This window comes from Sinohyriopsis cumingii, chromosome 4 (genome assembly GCF_028554795.1).
Source record: "Sinohyriopsis cumingii isolate HCF-2022 chromosome 4, ASM2855479v2, whole genome shotgun sequence".
NCBI classification, from domain to species: Eukaryota; Metazoa; Mollusca; class Bivalvia; order Unionida; family Unionidae; genus Sinohyriopsis; species Sinohyriopsis cumingii.
This window is the reverse complement of record NC_142964.1, coordinates 25,823,147-25,845,397: the sequence shown is the minus strand read 5'-3', so window position 1 is coordinate 25,845,397 and position 22,251 is coordinate 25,823,147. Positions and strand designations below refer to the sequence as shown.

General features: G+C 37.3%; 1 protein-coding gene across 4 annotated transcripts in view; it reads left to right on the top strand.

Moving 5' to 3' along the window:
- The window catches only part of LOC149800833 (neuronal acetylcholine receptor subunit alpha-10-like), an 86,091-nt gene that overhangs the window by 7,307 nt on the left and 56,533 nt on the right, over window positions 1-22,251 (top strand). The window contains exons 1-3 of one of the 4 annotated variants that reach the window (XM_089954839.1): window positions 15,324-15,483; window positions 16,398-16,531; window positions 19,147-19,283. In XM_089954839.1, coding sequence (XP_089810965.1) covers window positions 16,474-16,531; window positions 19,147-19,283 — 195 coding nt within the window. In that variant the 5' untranslated portion in view covers window positions 15,324-15,483; window positions 16,398-16,473. Of the gene's footprint in view, window positions 1-15,323; window positions 15,484-16,127; window positions 16,213-16,397; window positions 16,532-19,146; window positions 19,284-22,251 lie in introns of those variants that run through there. The other 3 variants (XM_089954840.1, XM_089954841.1, XM_089954838.1) reach the window with 3 other exon arrangements.

The window sequence follows — 22,251 nt, the reverse complement described above, 5'->3', positions numbered from 1 at the left end:
TTTATGTTGTGCTTAGATGCTATTCGAGAGGAAAAATATTTGTCTGGACTGTTCAGTGGAAATAGAAAGTGCTCTTTATTTGGACTATAATATTATCATGGAACTGTTATAATTCGATGGAATTCTGGACAACGCCATCTTGACAATGTCACAGTTCTTGGCGGACCAGTACATTTCCGGCTTTGAAATTTATCCGGAACTTTTCGTTCACTTATGCCTTTCATAGACCTTTATAAGGATTAGTTTGGATTCACTTCATAATACTGTAAGTTCGTCTTGTATTTTCATTTATAAATTTCATAATTCAATTGTTTGTTAAGTTTTACAAAGCACGTTGGTTCTGCTTTTTTCTGTTACTTACTTTGTCATCATAGAGTCGTAAAAGATCCAAGTTAAGGTAAGAATATAAGAAAGTATGATCCAGGTGGAGGTATGGATATTATAATGTATTATCCAAGTGGTAGTGTGTATATCAGAAAGTGTGATCCAAGTGAAGGTGCTTAAATCAGGAAGTATGATCCAAGTAGATGTGCGTATAACAGAAAGTATAATCCAAGTGGAGGTAAGATCATAAAGTATGATCCAAATTATGATTTTAATATCAGGAAGTATGATTGAAGCTGAAGTGTGTATATAAGAAAGTATGACATAGGTGGAGGTATGGATATAAGAAAGTATGATATAGGTGGAGGTATGGATATCAGAAAGTATGATATAGGTGGAGGTATGAACATTAGAAAATATGATGCAAGTGGAGGTATGGATAGCAGAAAGTATGAAACAAATGGATGTGTGTACATCAGAACGTACGAGCCATATAGATGTATATGATGCAGAAAGTATGATCCAAGCGGAGATGCGTATATCAGAAATAACAATTCAAGTGAATGTATGAAGATCAGAAAGTATGATCCAAATGGATCTGTGTATATCAGAAAGTATGAACCAAGTCAATGTATGGAGATCAGAAAGTACGATCCAAGTTGATGTGTGTATGTCAGAAAATACGATCCAAGTGGATGTGTATATATCAGAAAGTGTGATCCAAGTGGATGTGTGTATAACAGAAAGTGTGATCAAAGAGTATGTGTGTATATCTGAAAGTGTGATTCAAGTTGAGGTGTGTATATCTGAAAGTGTGATCCAAGTGGATGTGTGTATATTAGAAAGTGTGATCCAAGAGGATGTGTGTATATCTAAAAGTGTGATTCAAGTGGATGTTTGTATATCAGAAAGTGTGATCCAAGAGGATGTATGTATATCTAAAAGTGTGATCCAAGTGGATGTGTATAACAGAAAGTGTGATCAAAGAGTATGTGTGTATATCTAAAAGTGTGATTCAAGTGGATGTTTGTATATCAGAAAGTGTGATCCAAGTGGATGTATGTATATCTAAAAGTGTGATCCAAGAGGATGTGTGTATATCTAAAAGTGTGATCCAAGAGGATGTGTGTATATCTAAAAGTGTTATCCAAGTGGATGTGTGTATATCATAAAGTAAGATCAATGTGGATCTGTGTATGTCAGAATGTGTGATCCAAGTGGATGCGTGTATATCAGAAGGTTGGATCCAAGTGGATGGGTGAATATCAGATTGTGTAATCCAAGTGAATTTGCGTATATCTGAAAGTAATCCCAGTGGATGCGTGTATATCAGAAAGTGTGATCCAAGTGGATGTGTGTATATTAGAGTGTGTGATCAAAGTGGATGTGTGTATATCATATTGTGTGATCCGAGTGGATGTGTGTATACCAGGGCGTGTGATCGAAGTGGATGTGTGTATATGAGAAAGTGTGATCCAAGTGGATGTGTGTATATCAGAAAGTGTGATTCAAATGGAAGCATGTATATCAGAAAGTGTGTTTCAAGTGGATATGTGTGCATCAGATTGTATGATCCCATTTATGGCCATGATTAGTGCTGGTTTCCAATTATATCAATCTTCTTTCAAATCCAGAACAGAGAATATACCTTGTGAAAATTGATGCAGGTGGTTTTTGTTCACAAACAAAGTAATCTATGAAAGATAATTAAGAAAGTACCGACGATTCAGACATTCTAGATTATCTCCTAATTTCAGCCTAATATACGAATTAAGGTTTACTGTTTACTTTAATGTCGATATATAAATGATGTTCTCAATTTTTATGATAAATGTTTTGTATCCCGTGGATACATTTTAAGAAGGTTCGTTTATTTTGCGATAAAGACATTCAAGGCACTGCAATTTCATGAGACATTCACTGCATGAATCATCTATGACTAGTGCCAGGCAGTCTGGTGCAAACACCAATGGTATAGACAGTAACTACTCGCCCCAGTCGGAAAGCTCTCATATTTTTCCTCGGCAAGCCAGACAAATGTTTGGGATGTAGTCTTGGACTGCCCAACACGTGTTAGTGTAGAGAATTTGCAGGTAATTATCTTTGAAAAGAAACAACGATAGGCAAGGTCCCTTTGCTATTTGTTTACATCAAAAGCGGATACATTTTTATCTAATCCCTTGAGAAAGTGATTACATCAACAATATATGGTCACAAGACGACAAACTTGTTTATAAATAAATTGTTCTGGCAATATTAGTCCTTTCTGAAATACATTTAAGTTTTCTTTGCCTTAAAGTTGTGAATTGTCATACTTTATTTTCAATAATAATTTTATTTAATCTTTGTCTACAGTCTCCGTGCCGCCTAGCGTCCCATGTTCAATTTCACTTCATTTTTTCACTAGACCCGGATGTGCCTCATCATTGCATTGCATAGGGATGAAAGCCGAAAAAGACCGAGTGTTACTTTTCATGAGATAGAGGATCACAAATGGGAAATGATTTACTGTTGAATTTCTTACACGTGTTGGATAATGTCCAGCTTTTGCTAGCACATTTAATATGAAATCATTACCCATAACTATATTCAGAACTACTTTATATATATATATATATATATATATATATATATATATATATATATATATATATATATATATATATATATATATATATATATATATATATATATATCATGGATATGTAATGAGTTACACAAGTTAGTTCCAAACGTTTGGCCATTTTACGTATTTTATTATAATGACATTCTACAGACAAACTATGTCCTGATTTTAATTTGTACTAAGTAAAATTCTGACTCAAAATGGGTCAGCATGTGTTTTTGAGAAACATACAATTGTCCATGTATACTGTAGCACTTCTGTTGTTTAATCTTCAGTTTCGGAGGTACCTATTTTTAGAGGTTGCAAAACTCTACAGTTTTGGAGATTGGTAAATCTTACATTGAGCCGGCAACATAAGCAATCGGTCTTTAAAAACAGCCGAACTTGATCATTTAAAAAAAAAACACGTTAATTAGCACCATTAAGTTGGTTAAATTTCGTTGCTTGTAAAAATAACTTTTGGTATATAAGCTACTTTGAAACCGAGAGAGAGAGAGAGAGAGAGAGAGAGAGAGAGATTTACAATTTTTTAATGTAATATAGAATGACAATCAGCATATCTTTGCTTTGATTATTTGGTCAATAAAATACTAATGTAGTATTACACTGGAAATTTGCGATTAATAGTTGCCAATTTTTTTTAATTGAAGACGTTTGCTTTAACTTTACAGACGGTTTTAGATAGCAGAGAAAGCTCCCAGGCTTAGCAGGCAAATTGATTTCGGTATTCAAGCGGGATACAATTTTCGTCTGTCAGATTTTATCTAAAATATGTTGAAATGATGTATGATTGTCTTTAGGAATAGAAACGGTCGTTTATCATGAATAGCCAAATATGCCGTTTAAAAAGTAAATAACTAGATAGCATGTATAGCTTATCGAAACGCCATTCATTAGTTTCTTCTCTTTGGAAAAATCTTGTCAGTGATTTATTGACAAAAATGGGAAAAAGATAATAAAGTGAGCATAAAGAATCGGGTTGTAGTTCGGGCATTTTAATTGTTTGCTCATAGATGTTGCTATTATTTACAATAATGCATACATAGCAATTTGTATATCGACACTTTACATTTCTGTCGGTGATGGTGGATTGAAGCTGGGATTTTCTTTCGAACTGGAATGGAGGGTATGGGAGCGGGGTTCTAATATGGAACCTGCCTCTTGTTCTTTTTATATCCTATCACTCTTCCCGAAAGGCTAAACGGGGATGTCCTATCACTCTTTCCGAAAGGCTAAACGGGGATGCTGTACAATGCTGTTATGTATATATATATATATTGTTACGAGTCTAAGCTCTTACAAAAAGTAACAAAAAAGAGTGAAGACAACAAGCTTTGAATAAATTGAACAAACAATTTATATCCCTAGAATATCAAGTGAAAATGAAAAAAAAAAAATTACGCTTTTACGAATCAAATCCAAAAATATTCCAAGAATAAAAAAATAGAAGTCCCAGTAATAAAAGTCCTGAACGAAACTGAGTTCGGGTCCCGATCAAATCCAAAATGGCAGACGATGCTGTCTCTTGTAACCTGCGAAGTGCTGTTATGTCAACAGTTTCTTGTTGAATCACAGAAAATATTATTCCAGTTCTGAATTCAGTATAACTTCCAATAAATGTGTTTATCCAAGAATTTTGTAGGAGCACTTATGTATTTCCAGGGAAAAGAATCACTTGAATTCAAAATAATTTGAAGAAAATAAAATAATTAGCCCAAACTGGACACAACATAAAACAACTTGACTTTTCAAGTATTAAGGCAAGACTGACTGAATTCTTATCATAACATCAGTTATAAGACTAACTAAAACGCAAGACAGATTTCTGGATGTTGGTCAAGAAATCATCGTTCCAGAAGGAGTAGAAGTTTGTTACATGACAATTATAACGTCGTCCAGGTATGGCCTTGACTTAACTTAATAATTCTTACTCTGAGAAAGAATATAAAAGAATCGTTTACCAAAACTGTCGCTGGTTCTGAATCAAGCTCAGAAACTAGATACAGTATTTCTATTATTAGGTGTTTATCAATGAAATTTTTAAAAAATCAAACAGAACTGAGCTGAATTTCTGGACAATGTCAAATACAGTAAACAATATTACATTACAATAGCATGTAATATAATTAAAAAAAATTAAAACTAACAAACAAATAATTAAATTACACACACACACACACACACACACACATAATTTCTAGAAGGTGTGTCGTTGAATGCTGGAAATATAATTTATGAAATATGGCTCGGATGAGACTGGAAGGCGAGATCAATATTGGAAATATAATTCATGGATTATGAATAGGGTGCGATAGGAAGGCTTGATCATTATTGGGACTATAATTTATGGACTATGAATAGGGTGTGATAGGAAGGCTTGATCATTATTGGGACTATAATTTATGGACTATGAATAGGGTGTGATAAGAAGGCTAGATCATTATTGGAAATATAATTTATGGACTATGAATAGGGTGTGATAGGAAGGCTTGATCATTATTGGGACTATAATTTATGGACTATGAATAGGGTGTGACAAGAAGGCTAGATCATTATTGGGACTGCCCTGCATATCCAGACTGTTGGAGTTTGAATACTGGAAATACTTTGACGAAACATTCTGCACATTTACTCAAGAATTAACAGTGATTGCATTCTGCATGTAGGTCAAATTAAATCAATCTTCAAGGTTACAAGTAGGTCAGATATTTAGGTTACGACTATCTTGATATCCGCAGTATTATCTTTCTTAAAATCTTCTGTTGAAACCTTTCGCAGATATCTTTTTAAAAAATTGTCTGTTGAAACGTTGCGCAGGTATGTATTCTGATCAGAAGGGCCTATAAATGACTAAATTCCCTGGATTCAAGTTCAAAATCATGATAAGGTCATATAGTCTAGCATGACCATTCAACGAGAGCATTCTTATTGTGAGTGTGTAGGAGCAGATGTATCATTCTAGTTGTTGCTAACTGATTCGTATAGGATAAATAAAATTTTAAGATCTCTCCCTCTCTCTCTCTCTCTCTCTCTTGGATAGTTTTCATAACATTTACAGAATGCGATGGGAAGCACTTTCTACAAATTGAACTGAGCAAATAATGACTCTGAAAGTAATAATACTGTAGAGAAAGGGTCAATTATGGTAGAAAGCTAGACGTGGTTATTATAGGTTGTAGTCAAGAGTGTCATTCATAGAGAGCCTGGGCTTGAGAGCATACCTTATTTATCCGTATGTAGAACCTGACACCGAGATTATGAACCTCTTTGAGGCAAACAAATAATTTAACACTAAAACGTAAAAACCTGACAATAACTGTCAATTTCATTGATATTTGGAACGCCTAAAGCAAATAGCTGTCAATATCATTGATATTTGGAACGCATGAAGGGAACCGTTGTCAATGTCATTGATATTTGGAACGCATGAAGGGAATCGTTGTCAATGCCATTGATAGTTGATAGTAAAAACCAATGAAGGGATACAAAAAGTCGGGACCTAATATCCAAGTTTTCATTTATAACCTCACTTAGAGAGTAACTATGAAAGATTCAGCATATTGGAAGTGTACGATTGGAGTGTATTTTCATGTTTTATGTTGTTATATAATGCGTTGGAATATCCAATATCGCATTATTCACATACAAGTACGTGTTCTATACCGGTAATTCAGACGATAAACTATAAGTAGAAAATCAGCATCTTTAGATATTTTGTAAAAGACAAACAAATAAGGCGAAATTTACATTAAGTATGCAGATATCGCCCTGGCCGGCTCCGAGTGAAAGACACTTGTTTCTTAAAAATGTACTCTTTAGTCACTTTGCCGTCGCTGATCAAGTTAGGAAACAGATATGTGTGATTCGGAAAAAAGCTTGTTGGAAATATTTCAATATTTCCCCCCAATCATATAATCGAGTAAACACATCGCTCTTTCGAATCGCGTACAAATACGGCGTGTACTCAAGTTACTTTCCATTGATACTTGAATGAACAATAGCCCCATTCTTTGCGACAGACATGAATGTATTTTATGTCTATGTACAATCTGGATATTTGAAAACATTTTCCTTATGCCCACTCACTTAGAATTTGTAAACAACATAGGGAATGTTTTTTTTTTTTAATATAGTGTATGAGTAGCGGGGGGTGGGGGCAACCTTACAAATTTTGTAAGGGTCCATTAAAAAAAATAAACCTTCCAAAAAATGAAAAAAAAAATTCTAAGTGTCTATTTCTGAAAATGAAATCTAAAACAACGCAAAACCACTGCACTTAACGCTACTACAATTTTAGTCTTTTTGGACACTTCATTGTTGTCGTCGACACCTCTGCTGCTGTTTCTTTAACCAAAAATTTTGTCAACACATACACGATATCGTGATTGAGAGTCATGCAAATTTATTGTAAGAAATCCTTGCGGAGTGGCTTGTTCTCTTGAAAAGGAATTTTTAAATTCAATCATGTCCATATCTCCTGAACACCAAGTCTGATGAATATTTCGCAGAGTATGTGTATCAACTCCATTAAACACACCTAAAATATTACAGTTATCTCTGATCACCTTAGGTATTTGTATATAAGGCTGAGTAACATATATAATATCTGTGTTTTGTGCCTGCCTTTAGAAAAAAACGTGAAAGTAAAGGACAAATTAGGTGTGTAAATTGCATATGTGGAGTACGAGGAAAAACACAATCATGTGCACAATGCTGGCGTAAAAAAATATCAAGAACTAATGCGGTATTATAAAAGGAAGTACAATACAGATGTTATTACCGGTTCAATTTCCTCCAATGAGAATTTCAGTTCTGTCAGCATCGGCAAGGACGTTATTAGGGCATGGAGTAATAAGACCACATCCTCGAGTATCAATATCACTTCCAGTTGTTTCTTTTGCTTCCTCGGTGAACGCAATTCCCTCCTTCGTTTAATTTCTTCAGATTCCAAATCTTTTTATTCTTTTTGTTTCCTTTCTCGCTCAACCTCTTTAAATTTCGACTTCATTTATTTTTCCTTTCGTTTCCTTGTTGAGTTTGCTTTTTCACGTTGCTGCTCAATTTCTTCGTATCTTTGTCCCCTTTCCTGCATTGTTTGTCTTATACGCTCATCTACTGCCTGGTTAAAGATGCCAACGTTACTGACATCTTCCTCAGATCTGATTTGCGGAGTATCAGTAGAGATGCGATATACATTCCTAATCCAATCGACAGATCTCATCGTTTTAACATATTCTGGCTTTACATACTTTTACATACTTATATCTTTCATGATATCCAAATGCGGCAATATTAATTATTTGGTTTGGGTCTTTGATAGTGGCGATACCTTCGGGCGTGAATTTATCTATGTTAATTCTGACTATTGGCAGAGGTTGTGGTTGAGGAGGTCGCTGGGGTGGTGGATGAGCTGCTTTAAGGCGTCCAGCAATACCAACAGGCAATGTCTCAAGAGCATTTTGTACTGCCTAAGTTGCTGTAACCATTTTCCTTGTTGGTTCGAAAATTGGTTTAAATAACTGTTCTCCAACTTTTACAAATTCCACCTGAGACCCCTGACGATCTTGTAAATTTTTTTTGACAGAATCACGGACTGGAAGATATTTATTAATTGTCTCTAATCGTCCTCGAGCTAATCTAACTGTGCAAGATTCCATAATTGGCCCACAATTACTCATTATTATTTTATATTATTAAAGATTTTATTATGTACACACTACAGCAGCGACGACAACAATGAAGTGTCCAAAAAAGTAAACACGATCGACAATAATTGTAGTAGCGTTAAGTGCAGTGGTTTTGTCATCATTTTAGATTTCATTTTCGCAAACATTTACTCAGAAATTGACTTTTCTTACAATTTTGTTTTCATTTTTTGGTAAGCTTTTTTTTATTTTTAAAATGGACCCTTCAAACATTTGTAGGGTTCGCCCTCCTCTGCTGCTATATGTAAGCATTCTCCGCTAACAACACATCCACTACCACCACCACCACCACCACCAATAATGAAAGCAGCATCGACAACAACAAAAGTAGCTATTACCAACACTAGTATAGCTATTTCCACTGCTGCTGATACTAATATTACTACTGGCACTACTACTACTATAAAAACAATATCAATTACTAATCGATCGCTCCGGTGGCCTAGTGGTTTGAGCGTCCGCCTCGGATGAAGTAGGTCGCGGGTTCGAACCTCCAGCCGAGTCATACCAAAGACTTATTAAAATGGTAGTAACATCTGCCTCGCTTGGCGCTCAGCATTAAGAGGTTAGTGTTAGGGCTGGTGGTCCTAGTGTCAGGATAGTGTGACTGGGTGGGACATCATGCTACATGTCTGCGGCATGATGCCCCCGTGCTAAACATCACTTAACTGTCACACTACAGACATCGTATCGATATGACTGAAAAATTGTTAAAGCTACCTTAAAAATCCAAATCACAGACACTCAATTACTAAAATTGCTGAAAGTCTACTACTACTATTCCTACATACTACATTTTTTGAGTGTATACTGTGGCATATGCTGACTTCAAGACATGAAACGCCCTGAATGACAACAAAGACACTAAACGCCCTGAATGGCAACAAAGACACGAAATGCCCTGAATGGCAACAAAGACATGAAACGCCCTGAATGGCAACAAAGACATGAAACGCCCTGAATGACAACAAAGACATGAAACGCCCTGAATGGCAACAAAGACATGAAACGCCCTGAATGGCAACAAAGACATGAAACGCCCTGAATGACAACAAAGACATGAAACGCCCTGAATGACAACAAAGACATGAAACGCCCTGAATGACAACAAAGACATGAAACGCCCTGAATGGCAACAAAGACACGAAACGCCCTGAATGGCAACAAAGACACGAAATGCCCTGAATGGCACCAAAGACATGAAACGCCCTGAATGGCAATAAAGATATAAAACGCCCTGAATGGTAACAAAGAGCAGAACACTATCTCTGTACATACAAATATATACATATAGCGGAGATTAAAGCATTTTAATTACAGTTCAAATTCGTTTTATTCCGGCTCCAAGGTTGCAATTACAGTCTCCTCAATCTATATTTTCGTGTCACCAAAACAGTCTTCTAAAAAATCAATAGTTCCAAACAATTCAGTGTGGTTTGATTTCTTACGCTACTCTGTAAGCATCACATCAGTAACTGCGAGAAAGTCCTGGCAGGAATGTCTCTCTGCATGGAAATTCGGTAAGTCCAAAATGTACCTTGGTCCTTATTTTAAACAATGTATCATTTGAGTTAAATAATACTTGAAACAAAATGAGACCAGACCAGGATTATCTCTATACATCGTCAGTTGTATGTATAGATCGGTAAATCTAAGACAGGGGTCTCAAACTCAAACCACCCTGAGGGACGCATGAGGGTATTTTCGATGGCCCAAGGGGTGCGAAACCTTTGTTATCTTTCATGACGCCTTTTGACGCCAATCATTTTGTGCCGCGTGTTTGAGACCCCTGATCTAAAAGGAGACACCGTTAATTGTAATAGTAGTATATTAATGGTAATTTTGGATGGCTATTACTGTTATAAGTCACAGTCGCCATCCCGCATGACTTTGTGCTTATACTACAATAAATCACACGTGTATGAATGTGATCCCGCGGATTGTAATCCGTGAAAATCACAAATATGCGACCAGGCAAGAGGACAAAGTCATGGAGGTAAAATGCTATAACTTATATCAGTGACCGACAAAACCGCCATTGACACACTTTTATGGTAGACATAATTATCTATTGTGATTGTTATTTATATCTATAATTATGTGTTTTAATTTTTATGATTATACGTTGCAAGGTGTATTTAGTAAAAACATTAAATAGCTAATTTTGTCTATTGTGTGTTTGAACTTGCTGAGAATATTAGATACTGTAAGTTATTTTTAATTTTACTCTTTGTATTATAGGAAAATAAATTATATGTTGAATTTTACAAAATGTATTGGTCTTTACTCTTTTCTGTTACCTAGTTTAAGACCATATAGACATAACAATGTTAATGATCTGCATCAACGCTTGCATGGTGAGCAAAGCGACCGACGTTTTCACTCAAAACTATATTACTGATTGTGGCTATACTTCATTACTTCAGATATAGAGTTATTGATTGCCAATACACTGTGGATATTTTTAGGGGCATATAATATGTTACGCTAACAAGAATATTACCATCAGCAGCAACAACGCCAGCATCCGTTGGTAAGATCATCAATGAAGCCGCCAAGCAACGTATACGTAAATCCGCGATTGCAAATATGGTTATAGGGAGATGGAGCTTTAAAAAGCGACAAGTGTTAGACAAAACCAATAATGTATATATAATAGTCCAATTCGAAGATACATGGAATCCCGCTTTAGACATGCGCGTGCCTATATAAATGGATCGAATCAGAAGATATTTCAGTTTTATGCATATCCGGCTAGATACTGTTATCAACAAAAATGGAATTACAACTGCAGGACACGTCTAGGGATCTTCTTCCATATGAGGCATGCCTCGAAATTGAGGGAAATGTGACACACGATGACAATAACCATTATCCTGGTGATGCCCAAGTTGGATCTGTCAAACAACAGAATCATTGTATTGTTCAACAGCGCACGTTCTTCCATCGACGGACATTGCCACAAGGATTCTCGAATTCGCCAGATACAGTGATGATTATGCGAAATCAGCCGGATCAACTACGAAGTTTATCTAAGATACATATAATAACACAAAGCATCAAGTGTATACTATTAGAATGGTCCGAACACGACAGGAAATGCTGAAATTATTCCGGTAGTTGCAATCAATGCCAATATCGTCTCTGAACTTCTATGGCGTCGACTACGGCTGTATGGAGGATTTTGAGGCTGTAGTGTGTGATTCCCCTCAGTCACATATTTGGGTTTTGTAGTTATATTCGCAGTGTTATCGCACAGTCCCATTAGTTTGTAAGAATAACGCCAACGATGCAATTTGGCATAAAGAAAGTGTTCCTGTTAAGTTTGAGTTGTCATCAGTGAATTTGTGGGTGCGTGCGCTAATCGCCTAGCTCTATGCATAATAACGTTTTTCTTCGTGACAAAGTCTGGCACTCATTCAACGCCGTCGTTGCTCGTGTAAACCACAGACTCGGGTTTAACACTTAATACGGTGGAACAGTTTACACAGCAAATAAGTACCAATATGGTTTAATAGAACCAAAACATGTGTTACTTGCGTTTGAAAAACAAAACAAATTGAAGTAATTATGATAAGCGCAGATGATATTTAACAGTTCAACAGTGTCTCAAGTTTCACTGCGGTAAAGCGGTCACCAGGAACCCTCTGAAGAGATTTTGCTTAACTCAGAAGACAAGTTGTACGTACATATCACAATCTCTGTCTTATTTGGTCTGACATAAAAACGTTGGCACTGGTTTGCAAAGTTCCCAGCACGATGTTTGTACGTTGTAGCTGATTTATTACTTTTTTGGAACACCTGAAGTTCTTCAGATGGTCCGCGGTCAACGTTTATATTCACGCACGTGCTGTGGTTTCATTCTGACAAGACTTTGTTTATGGAGAGTACGAGTGGTCGAAGGAGGGTCCTTGCTGTGCTTGTATAAAATTGATAGAACTATTGAACCTGTAACGTTATTAAATAATAATGTCCTGTCACGAAGTTGAAATTGACCCTAACTAAAACCAGCTTGTGAAAAAAGAAAACGCAATCAAAAACGATTGTGGGATCACATTAAGGCTTCTACGAAAAAGTTAACTGGAACCGTTCCCTTGTGGCGGATCCAAGATAACTTAATTAACTTAAACTACAGCTAACTGAAATAATACCTCAGTGACACTCAAATTACCCCAGTTTAAAAGGTGGTGCATCTGCAAAATACCTATGCAATATTTGCATTCCTAATGGCGATTCCAGCGCTGTTATCGGCTGAGGCTCCTGCGATTGCAAAACCGGTTTCGTTTGGGGATATCAGGAATGCTTTGAAAAGGGCAATTGGTGGACAAATAAACAGACTGGGCCCCAATACCAATCTGTGTCTAACTTCTGCAGGTCCATAATTGGTCGCATTATTGTAGGCAAGTGTGTGATAAATCTACCAAGGTAAGTGATCATGCCCATGGTGCGACGAAGCTCACTGATATTTAATGGAGCAGGTAGCTCCTTCACTGCAACAACCTTTGCTGGACTGGGGAGTATGCCATCAGAGCTGATCACGTGACTGAAGAATTTCATTTTGTTCTTCCTAAATTCACATTTTTCGTTGTTGAGCTTCATACCACTCCTATTGAGCTTTTCAAGTACCAAATGTAGGCGTCTGTCATGCTCCTCTAAGTTCCTGCCATAAATGAATATATCATCCATAATGGCTTCTGTCCCTTCATAGCCAGTCAGCAGCTCTGTCAGTTTGCTCTAAAAAAATCTCTTGTGCCGACGTAATACCAGATGGGACTCGTTTAAAGCAGAAGCGACCTAGAGGTGTAATAAAGGTTGTCAGTTTTGCACTTTCTGGATATAAAGGTATTTGATAAAATCCGCCTTCTGCATCAAGTTTGGAGAAGATAGTAAAGCCTATCAGCTTCGGTGATATATAATGTAGAGTAGGGAGCATATATCTTTCCCGTTGGACAGCCTCACTGAACTTCTTCAAGTCAACACAAATTCTGACTTTGCCATTTTTCTGAGGGACTGATACCATAGGCGTACACCATTCTGTGGGCTTAGTTACTTCCTCAATGATGCCTTCCTGATGCATATGGAGCAGTTCTTCTTTCACCTTAGACAACAAGGGAAATGGTACACGCCTGGGTGCAGCTATACTGTATGGCCTGGCATCATCCTGGAGTATGATCTTTACTGGCACACACTTCAACAGGCCAAAAAGCTGTTTTGTTGGTCTCTTCAACTCTTTTCACAAGACCCATTGCATGTGCAACTGCACGTCCAAGGAAATTATTGAGACTTGGTCTCTTGATGTTGTTTCAGACATAACTGTTGCGTCTGCTCCAATGTCTATTTTGAAGTGAAATGAGGCTCCACAAATGTTCCAATTCACACGCCATGCCTCATTATCATCATCGCACATAGTTACTGAGCCAAGGAAGAATGCTTCTTGGTATTCTACATAATCTGTAGCTGGTGTTTCATTGAATGTGACTCATCTACTCTTTTTGAGCGACAGACAATGGCAAAGTGGTCAAACCTGTTACAACGTCTGCACAGGTTACCTTTAGCGGGACATCTCTCACCTCTACCATGCCTCCTGCTGCAGTTGTGACATGTTTGTTGTGCTGTTGTTTGACCAATCTGATTTAGTTTTCGCCACTGACGCTGTCCATTTCATTTGGTCGATCCTGGTTTAGTGCTTGATGCCTTGTTCTGTTTAGAAATTTCATCCAAATCTTTGACCGTCTTTGGTCCCTTATCTGACTTTTACTAGTTCTGACTTTCTCGCTATTTGTATGGCCTGCACTAAGGGAAGGTCGGCCTCCATATGTAGCTTTTTCGAAACCTCTTTATCCAGAATTACAATTACAAGACGATCCCTTATTCTTTCGTCCTTTTGTGCGCCAAAGTCACAATAATCGGCAATTTCATACAAATACCTCCACAGTCTCTCCTGGTTTTTGACTAAGTTGGTGAAAACACGCTCTTTCGTGGATTACATTGCTCTTGGGGACGAAATAATCATCAGATTTCTGCAAAACTGGAGCGTACTCGTTGGCATCTTCGTCGTTAGCAAACTCAAATGATTTAAATATTTGTTCTGCTTCTTTCTCCATTGCATATTTTAGTGAACTTACCTGAACTGCCTCATCTTCCTTATTTAGTTTGGTGGCGTTCTTAAACCGCGCGAAACGCTGTTTCCAATTAGGCCACTCCACTGGCTTACCAAAGTTAAAGATCTACCATGCCTTAAATTTCACCATTTTCACTCACTGAAAAAGTATACTTATCTTCTGCAGTCTCATCTGACATCATGTCATGAAAACGAGGGAGTCTCAAGTTGTTACACAAACAGTATTTATTCACACACGTTCTGAGTACACATCATAAAGCTTCCATGATGGATCGCGGCGCCCCCTGCCTCCGGGAGCATTCCCTATCTAATGTTGCAGCTACTAAGGGGAGCAGTTACTAGTTAGAACTACCAAGCAAACTACGATACGACACACATAAGTAAACAACATTTAATTTTGAAATCATAAAAATAGAGATACGTACTAAATACAAAACCACAGTGGTGTCCGGAGAAGTAACTAGTTTGATGTAGCGTATTAACTCGTTTCAGCCCGACTCAGAACAAAACACTTATATATGCTTTATGTTCATTGATGATACACAGGCAGATACTATCAGTAAATACAAGTGTTGCGTTTCAGTACCAACTGTTCTAAATAAGAACATATATCATCGTTCCTGGCTGTAAGGATAGGCTTTTATACGCGTAGGATACGGACCTGGTGCTCGAGAGCCAGCCATGTTGTGTGGATAATCTTGGCACAGGTTCGACTATTGCTTTGTTCGAATTATAACTCTAAGCTATGTAAATATATTGGCTTCATTCTCATATATTTCTTTCATATAATCATCAATCGAGCAGGTAATGTGGGACCCAGGGATATACCCTTACTTTCTGTTTGGTATAGGTGCCACTTTATAATTACTGCTTAATTTAAGGTGTTGATCCAATAGGTTTGTGCTTTTACAAGTTAAATTCCTTTTGCTTAGCAAATGAGTTCCCGCAGACCTCGAGTTCATACCTTCGACCTTGTTATATCCATTTTAGGGAATGAATGCATGACCGGAATGTTTTGTATTATTTTGCATAGACTTGTGAGATTTAACTAGTTTAAATTAAACAATTTTACCTCGATTAACATTTTTGATTTTATTCTGAAATGAAAGTTGTATTGTGGTTTTTTGTTGTTGTTTTGTTTTTCATTCGCAAGTTACACATTCTCGGAGTCCCTAAGCAGACGAATTCAACTTTGTGACATTCATGTACTTTATGACCACTGGATGCATTTAAATGTAAAATTGCTTACTCATGAATCATTGTTATTCATGAATCCATTTCAACGATCTGATTATGTATAATACACATTGCTCCGAATATTCTAATTTGCCTCTTAACCAGCAAATAGATTTTTCAGTCTTGTAATGAGCCTTGATGGGTAACGCTGTCGTCGATCTGTGTCTGTTTTAGAAGGAATTGCCTGCTCTTATCTCAGAGTAAACACATAAATAAACAGACAGACAGACAAAACAGACTGGGAGATAGACAAAAAAAGCTTTATACTCAAGATGTTATTGAATAGTCAATTATGTTTATGTAATCACACACACGCATATATATATATATATATATATATATATATATATATATATATATATATATATATATATATATATTTCAGATCTTCTGCTAGGAACGCCGATGTTTACTGGTGACCCAGTAATGACCTAGACCGACCATACCGGTATTGTATTGTCATGCCGACCGTAGAGCTCAGATGTCTTACTATACTGACAGTTTTCTCTTTCATAACAGGTAAATATATATATATATATATATATATATATATATATATATATATATATATATATATATATATATATATATATATATATATATATATATATATATATATAGAGAGAGAGAGAGAGAGAGAGAGAGAGAGAGAGAGAGAGAGAGAGAGAGAGAGAATATCGCTACGAGGTCTGCAGTGTGACAGTTTATAGTGATGTTAAGCACTGGGGCATCGGCATGACATGTAGCATGATGTCTCGCCCAGTCACATTATGCTGACACCAGGCCGACCAGTCCTAACACTAACCTTTTAATGCTGAGCGCCAGGCGAGGCATCTGTTAGTACCATTTTTGTAAGTCTTTGGTATGACTCGGCCGGGGATCGAACCCACGACCTCGCTCATCCGAGGCGGACGTTCTAACCTCTAGGCCACCGGAGCGGTAGAGAGAGAGAGAGAGAGATTGTATTCTCATTTTTTCTTGTTTCTATTTTCTTTCCTTCATGGTAAGTTCGACATTATTATTTATATCGCTAATTTTTTTTATTTCGTCGCTAATCAAGGTTATTTATTTATTTCCACCTGATAGTGTATTTGAGGAGTAAATAAATTCACTTATGTCAAATGAGTTTTCATATTTGTATCATATTTGCATGACCAGTGATACCATTTTTATTTGTTTACTCGTTAAAAGGTCATGAGCGGTTTTTCTTCTTTCTTTTTTCTTTATATATTCCGGATCGTAAATTCGTGATGAGAGTGACACCGGCATCGGATACGATATTGATATATGCTACATTATACAAACATTTATTGGATTGTATGTATATAATATTAAACACGGAAAACATCACTTACAGAAAAATAGTCAGAGAGTGTTTCAGGAAGATGGAGGAAATGCAGCAAGATTACACACTGTTGACAAGTGTAAACTTAACTTCGTTTCCTCCATTGTATACATGCATGCTTGAGCTTGAACGAAAGGAAGGAAGGAAGGAAGGAAGGAAAAACGAAAAGGGAAGAGAAGGATAGATAGAGGAATCAAAGACTGTATGGAATTGAATAGGAAAAAGTCTACGATATTGATCTCGTTTGAAAAGCAACATATTCGATGTTCTTACATTGACTGACATAAGCTATTCATTTTGTACAAGTTCAAATAGTACCGGAAGAAGGTGACCCTATTTGGTATAGACCAATATTTCAATACTTAAACCCCGAAAAGATAGCCATTCTTCTGCAAGAATTAAGAATAAATTGAATAGGCAATTCCAGATGAAGTAAATTCCATTGCAGAAAAATCTTGATATAACATTATTAGCTTAATCAATAGCTAGAATATTGTTATTGAAACAGACTTCAATAAAGGAAAGGTGACCTATGACATAGTGCTGCGTAGAGCAGGCAAAGCCGACATGCCATCCTCATCACTGGTGATTCCTAATCGGATAATGTAATCATATCAAGCAAATATCAGTAAGGGTGGCTAATACTGACTATATGACTGAGAGCCCTCAGTGGTAGATCATATCAGAAAATTTGCATAAATGTTAACCAGACTGTCTGTGCCGTAATTATTCATGTTGATCTCTTTTCTCCACTCCAATCAACCCCCGACTTTATATCCTTATCAATCGCCGCCTGTTTTCTCCATCCATCCACCCTCTCTCTCTCTCTCTTTTTGCTGTCCATGGTACTGTCTATTTGTAGCCCCCGAATTCATGAACTAGGTGCAGCTTTTGTGTGGACAAGAATCTATTTCTATTTATTACGTCACCCTGATGTCCTTACGCTCTATCAATCGAAAAAAAAACTAAATGTAATCCTGCGAATGCTTCTATTGGGGATTTCAAGAAAAAAAGTGTGTTATGTTAATAGTTCTTTTTCCCTTTGTTGATGGCTAGTTTATCGAACAAGCAGTTCTTCCTTTATTTCCCAGTTTATTGACGGAACGACTCTCAGATCGTTGCGAAACAGAAAGACATCATTCTGGACTCCTTTTAGCGAGCTGTGTCACTCGTGCGATGTAGAAGTTACATCGCTAGTATTAGCGAAGAAGTACTACGATCGAACCTGGAAAAAAGGAAGTCAGAAACTAAGTCTGCGGCTCAGCAAATCCTACGATCGATCGGGTCAAAGTCTGCTAATGTCGTGTATCCCTGAGAAGATACTAAATAACCTATCTGTGTTGATGTACCGTAAAACGACAACCCTAAAACAATTTTTGGGGCTGAACCCTTACACCGCCTTCAACTGCACCCTGCACCATCGGCGCTAAGTAAGCATCTCAGCTATCTGGCAATGTACTATCCAGTTTTCGATATTATCCCTACGGAGGTTACTTCCGTATGTTAAAAATCGCAAATTAGTTACAAACACGCGACCCTCTTACTTTATTTTCTTGACTTGCTAAGGCGAGTCTAATATATCTCTTGGTTTTAATTTAAATTATTCCTATGTGTGTATATGTGCTTTTGCAAAGCGTAAAATTGCCAAAATGCTTAAATATAATTGATCGGTTTTGAAACATTACTGGAACTTGTAAAGTTTGGCGAAAACCGTAGGAGATCTTGTTTGATTTGACCCAGTAAATAAATAATGTCTGCCGAATACGACTTGGAATGTGTTCTTTTGCAGGTGACAAACTTGGGGCGGAAAAGAGACTCTTCCTGAACATAACTTCCGGTTACAATTCCATATCTCGTCCTGTTCGGAACGCAAGCCATACATTGGTACTTCATTTTGGTCTCCACCTCAACCAAATACTAGACCTGGTAACTGTTCCTCTCTCTCTCTCTCTCTCTCTCTCTCTCTCTCTCACTCTCTCTCTCACACACACACACACACACACACACACACACACACCACTTCTGATCGGAAAGTCAAAATGAATGACTGTATATTGCAAATGTTTTGTATTCCATAAATAGTGGATTTGATCACAGGAAGAGATCGGCATTGATAAAACACAGCGCTAGATGAGTTTACATAACTGTTTTATCTGGCAGCAGACTTTTTTAAATTTAATCGTTTATCATAGTATTCGAAGAGCGATATATATACAATCAGATTAAATCGTCTTTCATAATATCTGAAACAGCAATAGATACGTGAGTAGTATATGGGGGCGATTTGGCGACAAGGGGACTTACCATTAAAAACATGGTCCACGCCCTTTGGCGACTATGTAAATTTAACATCGGAGCACAGGATAGGCATTATAGCGACAAGGGGAATTTAACATGGGAAAAACAGGACCGGCACTATAGCGACAAGGGGAATTGAACATGGGGAATGTGAACAGGAATGGGCCTATAGAGAGACAATGGATTGGGTCTGTCTAGGGACAAGGAAAAAAATGGAACAAGGGAGAGGGAGAGGGAGAGAACACAGACAATAGACATTTTTTTTAAAAAAAGAAAAAAAAAAGGTAGGCATGAAAGGGAATATCTTTTCGAGGCATTGGAGTGGCCCTGAAAAGGGACTTTGGTTTTCTTCTTCTTCTGTTTCTTCTTCTTTTATTTCCTCCACCTCTTCCACCAAGTTCTTACTTTTTCCATCATTCCTTTCTTCTTCTTGTTCTTCTCCTTCTCTGGCATCCAGTCAGGATGACCCAAGGATCTGAACTTTTCCTGGACTTTGATCCAATTATTATTTAACTTCTCAAACTCTGCCTGTTTCTTTTTGTTTTCTTTTCTTTCTTTTGTCCAGTTGTCTTTGATCTTCTGGACTTCTATCTCCATCACTTTTCTCATTAATTTCTCTCCTTTCTTCAGTCTGTCCAGGCTCTCTGCACATAAGAACACTCTGTCCCATACAACATATCTTCAAGAAAGCACCTGACTTTGCTTGCATTGTCAAGTGCTTCCTTTAAGCTTCCCACTCTGACATGGGGGGGATTCATCATACCTCTCATCCTCTTTTCCTCCTCTTCTATCATTCCTGCTATCACGTCTTTTGCTAGGTTCAGGATATTCGCATAGTCCAGGTACTCTGCTATCTTCCATTCTTTTTCTAGTCTCTCCACTACATAGATAGCATCCATTATCCAATAGTAAATATGTATCAAGTTGTTGAACAACTCTGTTGTAGCTACCATTTTCGTTCTCGTTATTCCGTAGAATGGTGCGAACGACGAATGCTATGTGTTCTTTTATAAAAAGCGCGGACGTGAAGGAAAACAACCCCTACTTTTCCCTTCTCATATTATCTACTATCCATACTAACGTAATGAGACAGAAAAAACGTAACCATAATCTACTATCCACACGCGTGAAGAAGCAAAACAAACTCTTACTTTACTATCCACAATCCCCCATTATATACTATCCACACACGGGAAGAAGCCATAACAAACCCCAAAATCTACCATCCACACATGCTAAGCAGCAAACTTAAACACAAACTCTACTATCCACACACGCAGATATGCCAAATCCAACCCCATAATCTACCATTCACACAAGCTAAGCAGCAAACTTAAACCCAAACTCTACTATTCACACACGGGAAGAAGCCTAAACAAACCCCAAAATCTACCATCCACACACGCTAAGCAGCAAACTTAAACCCAAAATCTACTATCCACACTCGCAGACATGTCAAATCAAACCCCAAATTATACTATCCACACACGCTAAGCAGCAAACTTAAAAACAAACTCTACTATTCACACACGGGAAGAAGCCTAAACAAACCCCATGATCTACCATCCACACACACAAAGTAGCAAAAATAAAACCATAATCTACTATCCACACACGCAAAGCATCAAAAACATACCCAAAATATACTATCCACACACGCCAAGAAGCAGAAACAAACCCCAAAATCTACCATCCACACAGAAGGGAAGGTTAAATAATCACACATTCCACTATCCACACAAACGTACGTGAACGCTTACAAAACCCAAAATCTACTATCCACACAAACACACCTGAGCGCTTACAAAACCCTATAATCAACTATCCACACACGGTAAGCAGCAAAAACAGAAACAAAATATACTATCCACACACGCCAAGAAGCAGAAACAAACCCCAAATCTACTATTCACACACGGGGAAGCTAAACACATAACCATAATATACTATCCACACGCGCGAAGAACCAAAACAAACTCTTACTATACTATCCACACACGGAACGAAGCCATAATTAACCCCATAGTGTACCATCCACATACGCTAACAGCAAACTTAAACCCAAAATCTACTATCCACACACGCAGAGATGTCAAATCAAACCCCAAAATCTACCATCCACATACGCTAAGCAGCAAACTTAAACACAATATCTACTATCCACACACGCATATATGCCAAATCAAACCCCAATATCTACCATCCACACACGCTAAGCAGCAAACGTAAACACAAAATCTACTATCCACACATGCAGATATGTCAAATCAAACCCCATAATCTACCATCCACACACGCTAAGCAGCAAACTTAAGCGCACACTCTACTATCCACACAAACGTACGTGAGAGTTTACAAACCCCAATAATCTATTATCTACACTAACGTTCATGAGCGCTTACAAAACCCAATAATCTACTATCCACACACGCAGAGATGCCTAATCAAACCCAAATTATACTATCCACACACGCAGAAAAGCAAACAACTAAACACACAATACTATCCGTTTAATGTTTGATGTGACAAGAAGAAACGTCACAGTACGCAACACAGGGATTGTAAGTTTACACTTCAATCTGTCTGCACTGCAATG